This window comes from Eublepharis macularius, chromosome 2, assembly GCF_028583425.1.
Source record: "Eublepharis macularius isolate TG4126 chromosome 2, MPM_Emac_v1.0, whole genome shotgun sequence".
Lineage (NCBI taxonomy): Eukaryota > Metazoa > Chordata > Lepidosauria > Squamata > Eublepharidae > Eublepharis > Eublepharis macularius.
The window spans coordinates 204902609-204915095 of record NC_072791.1 but is presented as its reverse complement, the minus strand read 5'-3'; the positions used below and the strand labels follow the sequence as shown (position 1 = coordinate 204915095).

Here is a 12487-nt window from a genome sequence, read left to right as displayed (position 1 = left end):
CATCTATAATTTATTTTTTTTAAAAATTTGTTCTGCATCCATTATAAATTTGCACTGAGGGGAAAATAGGTATGGCTGTTTAGGCACACGTTATTTCTTATGTGTCTTGAAAGTCATTTCGACTACTGGAATTGGTGAGAATCCTCAAACAATTTTCCAGTGGAAGATTTAAGAGGTCTAAACTCCATTGAGAAATATATGGGTAATTTGGGTGCGACTTTTTTTTTTGTATATAGTGGATTATTTAGGTAAATACAGATGTTCATAGTTCTATTGTAGCCTGGCAGTCCCCAAACTTGTTGAGCCTCTGGGCACTTTGGAATTTTCAGTGGGTCCCACCATAAAACGGCCGCTATGGGAGCTGAGACCATTCACAAAAATGTTGGTATATGTTCCAAGCCAGGCTTCGTCCTGTGATGCAGGTGCTGTTTCCAAATGGGTGTTTCCTATAGACATAGACCGGACTTGGGCTTCTCGGAACGACCGCCTGCTCCACTGACATGGAGAAAAGCCAAAATCACCTTTTTGCTTTGAAAAAGAAGAAAGTGGGCGTGGGGAAACACGTTGATGGGCACCATGGCATCTGTTGCAGGCACCATGCTGGGGATCCTTGCTGTAGCCTTTGTGGTTTTCCTTCACCTTTGGGGGGTGGGGAGGTAAGTCTCCGTTGAGGCGAGTTCATACAAGCTTCCTTGAGTTAGTACGTTCTTCACGAGGTCACCTGAGTTTTCACATGCCGAATTGTTCGTTTGAAAGGGACATCTTGAAAAATAGGCTTTTTCCTCATATTATGTGAAGAAGTTTCATACAGTGATGCTCAGATGATCTTGGTGAGTCTCAATGATCTTGGTGAGTCTCAATGGAGTATCATGTCAGTTATGCACATTATGCTATAACCTTTATTGTAATGGCTAACCTGAGAATCCCCTAATTTGCTTCATTCTCCGATTTGTTTATCCACGCATGGAATGGAAATACTGGCACCCAAACGATTACGGTTTCTTTCTTCACCACCTAGTTCCATTAGAAATGTGAACAAAGAATAGCACAAAGAGGATTAAGTTCAGAATATATTTTAACTAATACAATGATAATAAACATAGGCCAGGGTAAAGTGTGCATGGCCAGACCTGAAATTCAGATCTCCTACAGTGTGGCAGATGAGTTCTTTATTTTCTGTTTGCATCAGTTAAGCTGGCAACTCCTAGTTTATTTACTTTATTTATACCCCACCTATCTCCTCGGTGGGGACCCAAGATGGATTACACAATTCTCCTCTGCATTCTGTCCCCACAACACCCCTGTGAGGTAGGTTCGGCTGAGTGTGTGTGACTGGCCCAAGGTCACCCAACAAGATTCCATGCCAGAGTGAAGATTCGAACCTGGGACTTCCAGAACCTAGCCTTTCACTCTGACTACTACACTACGCTGGCTCCCTGTGCAGAAAATACTAACAGTAGTGAGTGTGGGAGGTTATAGCACCCCTTGTTTTGTGTACCCCCCTGTCTTGTCAGGGCTATTCTGCGGACTGCACAGTATATAGTAACAGCAGTGTTATAATTAGGTTTTCTTAAAGCAGAGTCGTCCTGCTGGTTTTTAAACTACTTACTATGAAATACAATGAATATTGTTAATCCAGAAGAATCCTGCTAGTCCAGTCTGGAGAATTCAGTCAGGTGCCAGAACAGACGATAACCCAGCTTGAGCTTCTGCATGTAGGATTCTGCATGCTGGTTTAAAATTAATTTATTAACCATTTTAGGAACCAAAAGTCTTTTAATTCACTATAACAGTGTGGATGGGGAATGCTTGAGGAACAGCTCTCTAACCTCTTCCAGCAAGTTAGCTTTGTGTTGCCTAAATCGAGTGCATCAGATTTATAACAAAGCACTTGTGGGGGGGGGGGGGCTTAATGGAGTGCAAGGTCAGAGATGTGGCATTTTGAAAGAGAGCCAGATGGCTTGTGCATAGACAGCTGCAACTAGATAGGAACCAGAGAGGTCAGTCCTTGGTGGGAAATTAACTGAGCCTGTAGTCTGCTGGTGTAAGCATAGCTTCCCCCGCGCCCCCCCCTCCCGCCCCACACCTCCGTATTTTTAATTTTAGTACGTTCTATACTGATGTATTGTCCTTTTTCCCAAATGAAAAGTAGCAGATTCTAAAACGATGCATTTTGATAGCCTCAGCAGTACATTCTCGTTTTTTTTCGTAACAAGCAGAAATGTTGCCGGAATGATTAAATGCGGCAGCACTTACAATGATGTGAGAGGGGAAAATCCACATGTTTATTTCTGAATGTGAAAATCCATTTGTTTATTTGTAATGATAATGAAGAGAGGTTCCAGGCTCGTTGAAGGTTGGAATTCAAATTGTGTTTTCATGCAGTTCTGTAACAGTGAACACTTTTTGTCCCCAGAGTATAGTTGTCTCAGCATCCTATTGCTGATGGTGGACTAGTTTTGTATACCTTGGAAGTTCATCTTTTAAGAGCAAGTGCTGGTTGCACAAGCTTATGTGGTTTGGATCGTAAGCGGCGAAAGCCCAGGAGTAGAACACACAGAACAAAGCTCTCTGATCTTTTCCCTCCTGCTGTAGCATGTCATGCCCCCTGAAATCCTGTCCCTGTGGGTCACTGGACTGAGAACAAGGGAATTTGTGACAATTGCTCCTCCCATGAGCAGAAGTACCTCCCTCCAGTGGAAAATATAATATCCAAGATACAAATAAGGGCCAGACTAGACAAGACGGGAGTCCTCAGGACTGTGCTGCTATTTTAAGGCGCTAGTTTCCACCCCAGAATCTCCTTTATGGATCTGATTCTGGTCAGGCATGGGAGTAAGGGGATCTTCCCTTCCCTGTCCTGTTCTTCTAACTGGAAAAGGTGCTGGGTAAATCGTACAGGCAGATCAAGCCCCTGGCACTGTTTTGGTTCAGAAAAATGGGACGGGGAAGGCAGGATCCTATTGTCTCCCCCACGCCACAGTGGTCCCAATGGGAATGTGGCACAGTTTAGTCATTTCCAGGTAGGAACTCACTGTTTAAAATGATGCTGTGAACCCAGGGATGCCTAGCTCATCTAATTTGGCCCTAAGACCTGGGAAGAACAGCTACATTCGTGAACACAGGTCACAGGCAGGTGGCCTTTTTACAGGATTGCTTGAGAAAGTGCTAGTGTCTGGAACAAAAGCAGGCAGCGGGCACCTCCAGTGTAATTTTTGTGGCCTTCAAATCCTGTGCGAGGTTCTGAGAATTGTCACCCAACCCCCTTCCCCTAATCTTCACCTTCATGGTTGCAGAAGTACGTTTGAAAAGATGGCCAACGTGTAATTGACTAATGTTGAGGAGACCAAATTAGCAGTTCAACTTTCTAGATGTTTGGGCTCATGTTTCAAAAGCTGCTTCATAGTTTGCCATCATTAAAAGATTAATACAGAGACGCAAGTTGGGAGCTCGCAGGAGTTATGGGGCAAAGATAAATAACTGGGATACCTTTTCACCGGTTGCAGTAGTGCAAAAATGCTAAGCTGCTGGGATAGATCCTGGTCGCCTTGTCCTGAACCTGAGCACTGTAGCACAGTTGTGCTGATAACTAAAGTTTGGTGCTAGGTAAGCAAAAAGTTAGTCTCGTGGCCTCAAACCTGAGAATTATGTATGTGCAGAGAGGGAGGTGGGAAATCCGTGCCTAAGCTCTCCAGAACACCGCAGAGGCTTGATCCAGACCGGTTTCCCTTCTGTCCCTCCTGTACTTGTTTTTGCTTTAATTTGCAAAGCTTTTTTTTAATTTGCAAAGTTATGTTCTTCTAATATCTGAGGAATTCCAGAATACTGAAAACCCAACCATGTCAATGAGTGTCTTTGTATTTCTGCTTTCTTGCTAGGTAGGAAAACCCTACATTTCACTATTAAAAGGTGTGATATTGGGAGGTTTGTTGAAGAACTGCCCAGAGGGGGGCGGGGAATAAATAGAAAATTCCCCCTCTGCCCCAGTACTGCAGCACTGCTGAGCTCTGTTGCTAGGTGAATAGCTTCTAGCTCACTCGGGGCACCTTCACACTGCAACCTCATCCCAGTTTTTCTCCCTTGCTGCCTCAGGTTAAGGGAGGAGGAAAAGGGGGAATCAGTCCTTAAAAGAAATGTGCTACAAAAAGCCCAGCTTAGCCTGCAGAGGCAATGCAGCTCCTTCAGATAGCTGATGTATTGCTAGGAGACAAGGTCTGCAAAGAGACCTCATATTTGCAGGGGCAATGCCGAATGAGGGAGCAGTTTGGGCAGTCAGCCAACAGATATGTGGCATGGAAGAGAAACATTGGATTAAAAGTGGTTTGGATAACCATAGAAGTATCTGGAGAGTACTCAGAAGGCAAATGGATTAGCCAAGTCGTATTTGAAAGGTTCAAATAAAAGCACCGTACTTTGCCAGTGAAACCAGGATAAGCCCATTTGAAAGCGACCATAGTCCTGAAACTCAGAATCCAGTTCTATAAGTCAGTTGCCATGTTGTTCATTGTTCAAGATGAAGCCAGCAGTAACGTCTCCTTCCTCTCTGTGGAGAGAGAGAGTGTACGGTGTTGAGGGAATGCCTGTTTCGTGGTGGTACGATTGAGTTATGGTGGTATGATTTAGTTCGGACTAGGGGTGTGCACCAGGGAAATAGTTGGTTTTCCAGCTTCAGGTTTACCCGAAGTGTGAAAAAAATTAAGAATAACCCAAAACCCGAAGCGGCAAGCCACTTCGGATTCGAGTTATCGGAATCGCTTCAGTATGCTTCATAATGATTCGGAGCATACCGAAGTGAGACACCCCCCCGAGCCCCCCTTTCCCCAACCCCACTTACCTTTCCCGAAGGCAGGAGCCAGCTCCTCTGCCGCCCGTGCTGCTTCCTCTGCCTCCGCAGCTGCCAGCTGGGCGGCAAGGAAGGCTGAAACTGGTGCCTGCACTGCCGCTTCCATCTCCACAGCAGCCAGCTGGCCAGTGGGGAAGGCTGGAGCAGGTGCCTCCGCCACCGCTGCGGCCAACAGGGCGGCAGGGAAGGCCGCAGCCGACACCTCCACCGCCTGCGCTGCCTCTTCCGCCCCCTCCAGGATGTCCCGGGCAAGTGGGGTGGTGGTGGGAGGGAGCCCTTTAAAAAGGCCCTGCAGCTTCCCAAAGCGACCCGACTTGTCATCATACTGGCCCCGATTCAGAAATACGGAATCTTTACGAATTGGGCCCGGTTTGGGGTTTTCTTCCGAACTGGGAACCCGAAGCGCACACCCCTAGTTAGGACTGAAGGAATCCCTTTTCCTTTGATTCTAACTAATCTCTCAGAGCCCTTGAAAAGGGTGTAGCGGTTATACTGCCAGGAATAAGGAAAGGAATTAGCGTCAAAGGATGCAGGTCTTGTGGCATGGATCTGTAAACCCACACCTCTTGGTTACTGTCAATTGTTAGAAGGTTTGTATAAGCCAGTATTGCCCCCCTTCTCTCCTGATCCCCTCCCCTACCTTTTTAACTAACATGCAACCGCCCCCAGTGCTTCAAGACTCAGACAGCAATGAGAATGTCCAGTGCTTTGTGCAGGAATTCTTATTAATTGGCGTAGTGATAGAATTCCACATTGCTGGGTAGTCCCCCAAGAGACCTCTGCTTTCCCAGTAGGTGGCTCCATTTTGCAGTTCTGCTGATTAACCATCAAATTCGCTATTAGAGGAGACAATGATATTCACCAAATGTATTCTGGGACATACCAGATGTACATAAATTGTATTCAGACTGTTAATTATGTGTAACTAGCATATGCAGATTAGCTGACACCTTCTACAAAGGGTTTCCAATGCGGCTTTTAGTACTGACCAAGTAGATTACCCTTGGTGTAGGATTAAATACTCTCTTCCGTTAATAAAACATTTTCTCTGCATAGTATATTTTGAAGCTTTGAAAATTATTTTTCATTCATCAAATGTTGGAGGAGGGAACATTATTTGCAAGTTAAGGTTGCTGAATTGCTGTAAAATGTCCTTCGTTGAGAAAGTTGAGGAATTAAGCAGGGACGTATGTAGGCAGTGATAATGTGAACAATGTCGGTATTGCCCAGACTTTCATTTGTCTCAGAATGTTTGACTAAACAGAAGAGCAAGGTAAATTCAGCTTCTTTCTACTGGAAAACCTCCAACTTAGAGGGAGAAAAATCAGCTCAAGCCAGAAAGCCACTTGATAATATGGTGTGTTGGCACAGTACCTACAAAGCAGTCTGTTGCTTGTGTCCAGAGATCTTATGGCCTAAGCAGGAGGCGCTCCTCTAGGGAGTTGGAAGGTCCCGCAGAGTGACTTGGGGGGGGATAAAGGTTAGCATGCTCATGGAAGCGCATTCTGCTTCCACCGTGGGATCTTTGGATCCAAACCAATATATCGTTGTACGTGGAACTGAGACATTAATCTAAATATATCCCCCATGTATTTGATACTTTCAGATACGAAAAGGAAGAAGTCACAGAAGAAGAAAACAGCAGACATAGGTGCCAGGAGAAAAGAGGCCAGTAAAAAGAAAGAGCTTGAAAAGAAAAAGAAAAGGCAACCAGAGCGGGAAAACGATGCAGGGAGAACTGCAGAAAGGAACGCTGACAGAAATTCACGAGACCGAACTTGGAGAGACGAAGCTTCAAAGAAGCCTTCCTATGACAGAGATTATTTCACTGACAGAAACAGCCATTGGAGTGAAAAGGACAGGGGTCATGAAATTAATGTGCATTTTGAAAGCCATCAGAGTCATTCTAAAAAGAAAAGAGGAGAGAGAAGAAATTCTTTTTCAGATAACGAAGGCGGGGACAGGCACTGGACTCAAGATGGCGAATCCCACAGAAGGAGGAAGGACAGATCAAAATCGAGAGAGAAACCCCATAATTATCCTAGTCCCAGGAAAGACGAAGAGCATTATCGGAACGGCTCAGAGAAGACCCTGCAAAAATACAGCCGATATGCTGAGCCGTTGAAAGAGTCAAGGAAAGATGAAGGTAGACGGCACAGGGAGAATTCCCCACGCCGGCACAAGTGATGCTCGTAGCCTGATGAAGTACAAACGCTTCCTCCTCTGGATGCGAACTGTAAATTTTACTAACATTCTGAACTCCCGTTTTTTCGAAAGTTCCTTTTGTACAAAGTCCTTTGTAAACGTGGTCGGGCTTTTTTAAAGCTTTCCAGTACGTCTTTTTATGATTGCTACGACTGCTGAAGCCTTCCGCTTACCTGGTGTTTCAGTGTTTAGGTCAAACGGTAATCAGATCCTGTTTATTTTGTCAATAAAAAAAGTTCTACTGAAATTTAGTGCTTAGTTTCACCTCCCCAAATTGTAAATAATATTTATATTATCTGAAGTGCTAGAATTTCATTAGTTTTGTTTGCTAAATGATTCTCAGAACGGTATAATTTCAGTACAGGTGCTGAAAGTGTTCATTTTATAAACAACCGTTATTCTATAATTGTATAAAGCCTTGAAGCAAAGTGGGCTCTGGCAAATTGATTTCGCTTCTTGTTTTTTCCAAGAGGAAATTGTTAGCTTCTCTTCTGAACTGAAACCATTACAGACATCTGTGATGATACTGTGGTATTGCTTATGTCCAATAATACCCACTTACCTGCTTTTTGTTCAACAGAGCTAGAGGATGATGTTGGAGAGGGGGCTTTCTTCATGCTTTGGGGAGGGGGATCATGAACTACATAAAGGTTTTGTGAATCAGGCTGTGCTCTCTCTTGCATGTCACAGTGAAGTGACAGCAACAGTTGACCCATGCAGCGAATAAATTTTTTTAACTTTCTTCAGATCTTAGGAATCTACTGTTGCCATCGTCATTAATTTCCTTCTTAGATGATCTGGATTTTGTGTGTAATCGAGCAACTCCACAAAGCCTGTTATAAAATGTTTGCTGTATGCTTGGAAAAGAAAGGTTGGATCCAGACTAAATTCTCCAGTAATGGAGGGGGGAATTTGCTCTTCGTGCCATTCCTGAGGGTCGCTTGTCCCACAGAAAAAAGATCTCAATGATCCCAGTAGAAAGGGAGAAGGCAGGCAAGTTCCGTTCTGCAGACAATTGCCTCCCATTAGTAGGAAACGGTGCACTGTTGTGGAAGCATCCAGGCACTTGCGTAACTTCAGTGGCCCCAAGCTGTTCCCCAGGGGCTTTGAACAGGGAGATGCGCCAATGTACAAACCTGGCCAGGCACTGGCAGCAGGGCAAGCACTGCTGTCTCCATAGAAATACCAGCAGCATCCACCAGTCCCACAACAACTGCCGTGGACAACTGCATCCGTAGAAGCTACAGGTGGAGCCAGTCTCTTGTTGCAAATGTGGCTGCTGCCTCTCAATGCCACTGCCCCCATCCTGAGAGCCAGCAGACAGGGTGGAAAGAGACCCCCCCCCTCCTCAGCCCAGAGGGGCCACCCACCTCAGCAGCAGATAGGGCACCCTCCCCATTGCTTTGCAAGAGCCAGACTGGCAGCGAAAGCATCTCCCGCTTGCAAGCATCTGTGCTCTGAGCCACACCCCCACACACACCAGAAAGGCAAAGAGGACCTAAACCAGGCTTGCAATTGCAGCCTCCAGCACTCAGGACCAGCCCCCTAATCCAGGGCTAAGAAAGGATATTCCTGAGAGTCATGGCACTAGACGCCCATTGCAACTCTGATGTCATCACCTGCGACAGGTGCCAGCCACAGGTCACAGAGATTGGCATGCCTAGGTGGAAAGGCACTGGGATAGCATGGCTGAGGCACTCTTGGGCAGAAGGGAGAGGCAGGCTAACCCCCCTGGTCTGAATCCCCCCTAACCCCCACAGATGACAAAAGGGGAGCAAGATGACCCAGCCAATGGGGTGCTTCCGAAATCATTTTGGCCAGGATGTGGGTCAGCAATTCCCCCTCCCTTGCACCTGCCGCAATAGCACCTAAGTGTCCACATTGGACCCACCCATGCACTCACAACTGATACTAGCAGTGCTGTGGGAGAGTGTAGGACCCACTCAGAGGTCCCCCTTCTCCAGAGCAGCCAAACAGGGTCTCGGACAACTCTCCAAGTCTCACCCAGCTCCCTGCAGTATGTACAAGAGGGAGGGGATGCAGACTAAAATGTGGCCTCAGCCTGCAGGGTGCCAGCGGACCACTGCTCTGTTGTGCAGCAGCACAGAACAGGAGTCCCCTTACCCCTGTAAAACCTACTGGAACCACTCCAGCATTACCGTGCCAGAGGCAGAGCCCACCCTCTGGGACGTGTGATGGGGCAGCCCTAAGGGGAAGTGACAGGATGGAGGAGTTGAGGCAGGGAGGGACAGGGAGCTAGTGCCATCCACATACAGGCAAACAGGGAGCGAGGGGTGGGTGGAACAACCCAGACTTTATTAAACTGCAAATGATGAAGGCAGTTCCAGGACCCAGGTTGCCAACTTGTGGAAGCAGGCTGAGCCATCCCTAGCAGTTCATGTGAGCAAGAGAGGCAGGCTCCTAGGTCAAACTGCTGCCTGACGAAGGATGTTCCATGAGCCAGGCTGGAAACACAGGGCCAAGCTACAAGTGACAAATGACACTTGCCTGGCAAATGAACAGACTCACGTGTATTCCTTCCTGTTCACTTGCCAGTCAGAGCCCCAAGCTTGATCAAGTGGAGCGCAAGTGAACAGGGAGGAATACACGTGAGTCTGTTCATTTGCCAGGCAAGTGTCATTCGTCACTTGTAGCTTGGCCCCTAGTCTGAGCAGTGACGGGAATTGCAATGGCCATACAACTGGATCTCCCAGTTAGATTGCCACTTGCAGGATGGAAAAAAGAGACGTGCTGCTTTGGTAAAGAGAGCAGCCTTGGGGTCGGCCACAGCCAACTCTGCTGCGCCGCAGGGAGGAACCGTAGCCCCATGGCAGAGGGGGACAGGAGGCCCCCCTGAGGCAAATGCTGTTGCTATCCCAGTGACTCCAGTGTGGGAATGCTCGGCAGGTGCCAGAGATGGGTTTGTTCCTGCTTCTGGTGCTGCAGCATCAGGCTCTGATCCTGATGGGGAGTGAGTCCTAGGATTGCCTGGCCACCTTATCAAGGGGTCACAGAGGTGCAGCTTCAAGCCACCCTGACCCACAGGTGTGCCCTGTCCTCTGCCTGAATGAGCGGGGGGTGGGTCTAATCAAAGGAGTCTGCAAACAACTCTGTCATGGGCTTCAAGCATCCCCTGTCTGGGGAGTCTCTGTTGAGTTTGCTTCCCTGAGATCCTGCTCCATTGTTAGACATGGGCCACGGTGCCTAGAGAGCCAGGCACTGGTTGTCCCCACCCCACCCCTAATACACCTGTGGCCTCTTGTGGAAGCCAGCATGGTGAGGGCAGCGCCTGGCCTCACGCAAGGCAAATGGGGGAGGCAGATGTGGACTAGCAAGCCAGGGGAGGAAGTTCCCTTCCTCTTGCTTCCCTGTCGGTGCATCCTCTACTTTTTAACCGAGCATCTAGAGATGGGGTACCAGTTAGGGGTCTGCAATGCAATACGTTAATCAAGAAACTTTGCTCTCCTCCAGGGGCATAACTGCTTAAGTGCTCACCCAGTTTTGCAAAGTGCCCACTCTGTGAGGCACCTCGGCTTTTCCTGCCACCGAGGTGCCTCACCCTCTAAATCTGCACAGCAAGGAGTTGTGAGTCAGAGCCCCAAGCCACACCCCCTGCTTACTGATTTCATGGGTGTCGTGGCCAGGAGGGCATCACCTGGTGCTGGGGCGGGCACTTGGTCACCACCATGGTGCAAAGGGATCGGTTGTAGCTGTAGTTGGCATTCTGTGTGGCCACTTGGGCAGGGATGTGCATGGGGGGGGGGGGGCGGGTTGACTTTCCCCTTTGCATGGGTGTCAATGTCTTTTTACATGGTGAATCTGACAGCCACTGTTTGGGGGCATTACCCAGCCTGGAGCAGCTTAGGAATCTGACTCCCCCTCCATCCACTCCCACACTGATACAGGGATTTACACCTGAGGCCTGCTGGCAGCTGGCCACGGTGGAGCTCCGTTGGCGTATCATCCTGGTGAAGTGATGCCAGGGAACTGTGCCGGAGTAGCTGGAGCTTACATAAGTCTAAGCCCAAGATCCACTAACATAAGGGTTATCGTCGAAGGCTTTCACGGCCGGAGAACATTGGTTGTTGTGGATTTTCTGGGCTGTATAGCCGTGGTCTTGGCATTGTAGTTCCTGACGTTTCACCAGCAGCTGTGACTGGCATCTTCAGAGGGGTAGCACCGAAAGAGATCTCTCAGTGTCACTTTTGGTGCTACACCTCTGAAGATGCCAGTCACAGCTGCTGGCGAAACGTCAGGAACTACAATGCCAAGACCACGGCTATACAGCCCGGAAAATCCACAACAACCAACATAAGGGTTAGTCAGCTCCCCTGAGCATTCCCCACCCACCCAACCACTCACCCACCCACACTTTTGTTTGCTCTGCCAGTCCAGAAACAACCCTAATAAGTGAAGCAGGTTTCAAAAGGTCATCCTGGCTTAACAGAGACTGAAGTAACCAAAGCTCATTGATAACTGTTTCAACTTGCAGCCACAAAAACAAACAAACTCTGAAGGCTAGTCCATTGGGTTTTTAAAAGTAGATCAATGAATTTAGTGATAGCCACAAGATTTCTGTAGTATCGGCTCATTTCTTCAGAGAAGTTCATGGCTAAAAACACGAGGACGTACTGTGAAACTGTCGTCTTTCACGGCCTCGTATTTATTAACATTGCTTTTAGGCTCGACTTTGAAGTCATAAACCACATCCTGTTACATCTTTTCAGATTTATTAATGGAGCTCAGATAAGCAAGTCTGCTCCATCAAAATCAGAGTTTTTTAGAAGCTTAAATAATAAACTACCTGTTCTATGAACTAGTCAAGTAAAATAGTGGTATTCTATATACTTGTTCAATAATTGCTTTGTTGAACAAAGATACGTGCAGTTTGCATGATTATTTTAGCTGAGATGCATTGGGCATGGCACCAATGGAAGCTGTCCCAGAAATAACAGCGTCTGCAAAAAAAGAGAAAAAAAACCCTGTTTGCTTCAGTCAAATACAACGGGAATTTGTTCAAAATAATCTGTTTTCCCTAAACATAACGGTTTTGTTCCTCAACCTTTGGATCGTTCTCATTCATTTTTTTAAATAAAGCTGTGGATAGCTTTTATAAAGGGCAGAGTGAATGTTTCAAGGTGGTAGAACTTACTTGATGTGTCTGATCATTCATAGCATAGTGGTTAAGCGGCTGGGTTTCGAATCAGCACTCTGCCAGTTCGACTCCCGCTACTGCCATGAACTCTGCAGGTAGGCCACTCCTCTTCACCTCAATTCCCCAGCTCTATTATAGGAATAATAACAACACTGATTTCATTCACTGCTCTGAGTAGGGCACTAATCTGTCCAGAAGGGCAGTATATAAGCGCACTGTTGTTATCATCCTCTACATTTATTTTTGGTTCTTACATTTCTAATTCACTGAATAAGTTGTACAAA

General features: G+C 47.0%; 1 protein-coding gene across 2 annotated transcripts in view; it reads left to right on the top strand.

The window, feature by feature from the left end:
* The window catches only part of CWC22 (CWC22 spliceosome associated protein homolog), a 40262-nt gene extending 32466 nt beyond the window's left edge, over positions 1-7796 (top strand). For both annotated transcript variants that reach the window (XM_054971673.1, XM_054971672.1), the window contains one exon: positions 6450-7796. In XM_054971673.1, the coding sequence (XP_054827648.1) occupies positions 6450-7030 (581 nt within the window). In that variant the 3' untranslated portion in view covers positions 7031-7796. The remainder of the gene's footprint in view (positions 1-6449) is intronic.
* The last annotated feature ends 4691 nt before the right edge of the window (positions 7797-12487 follow it).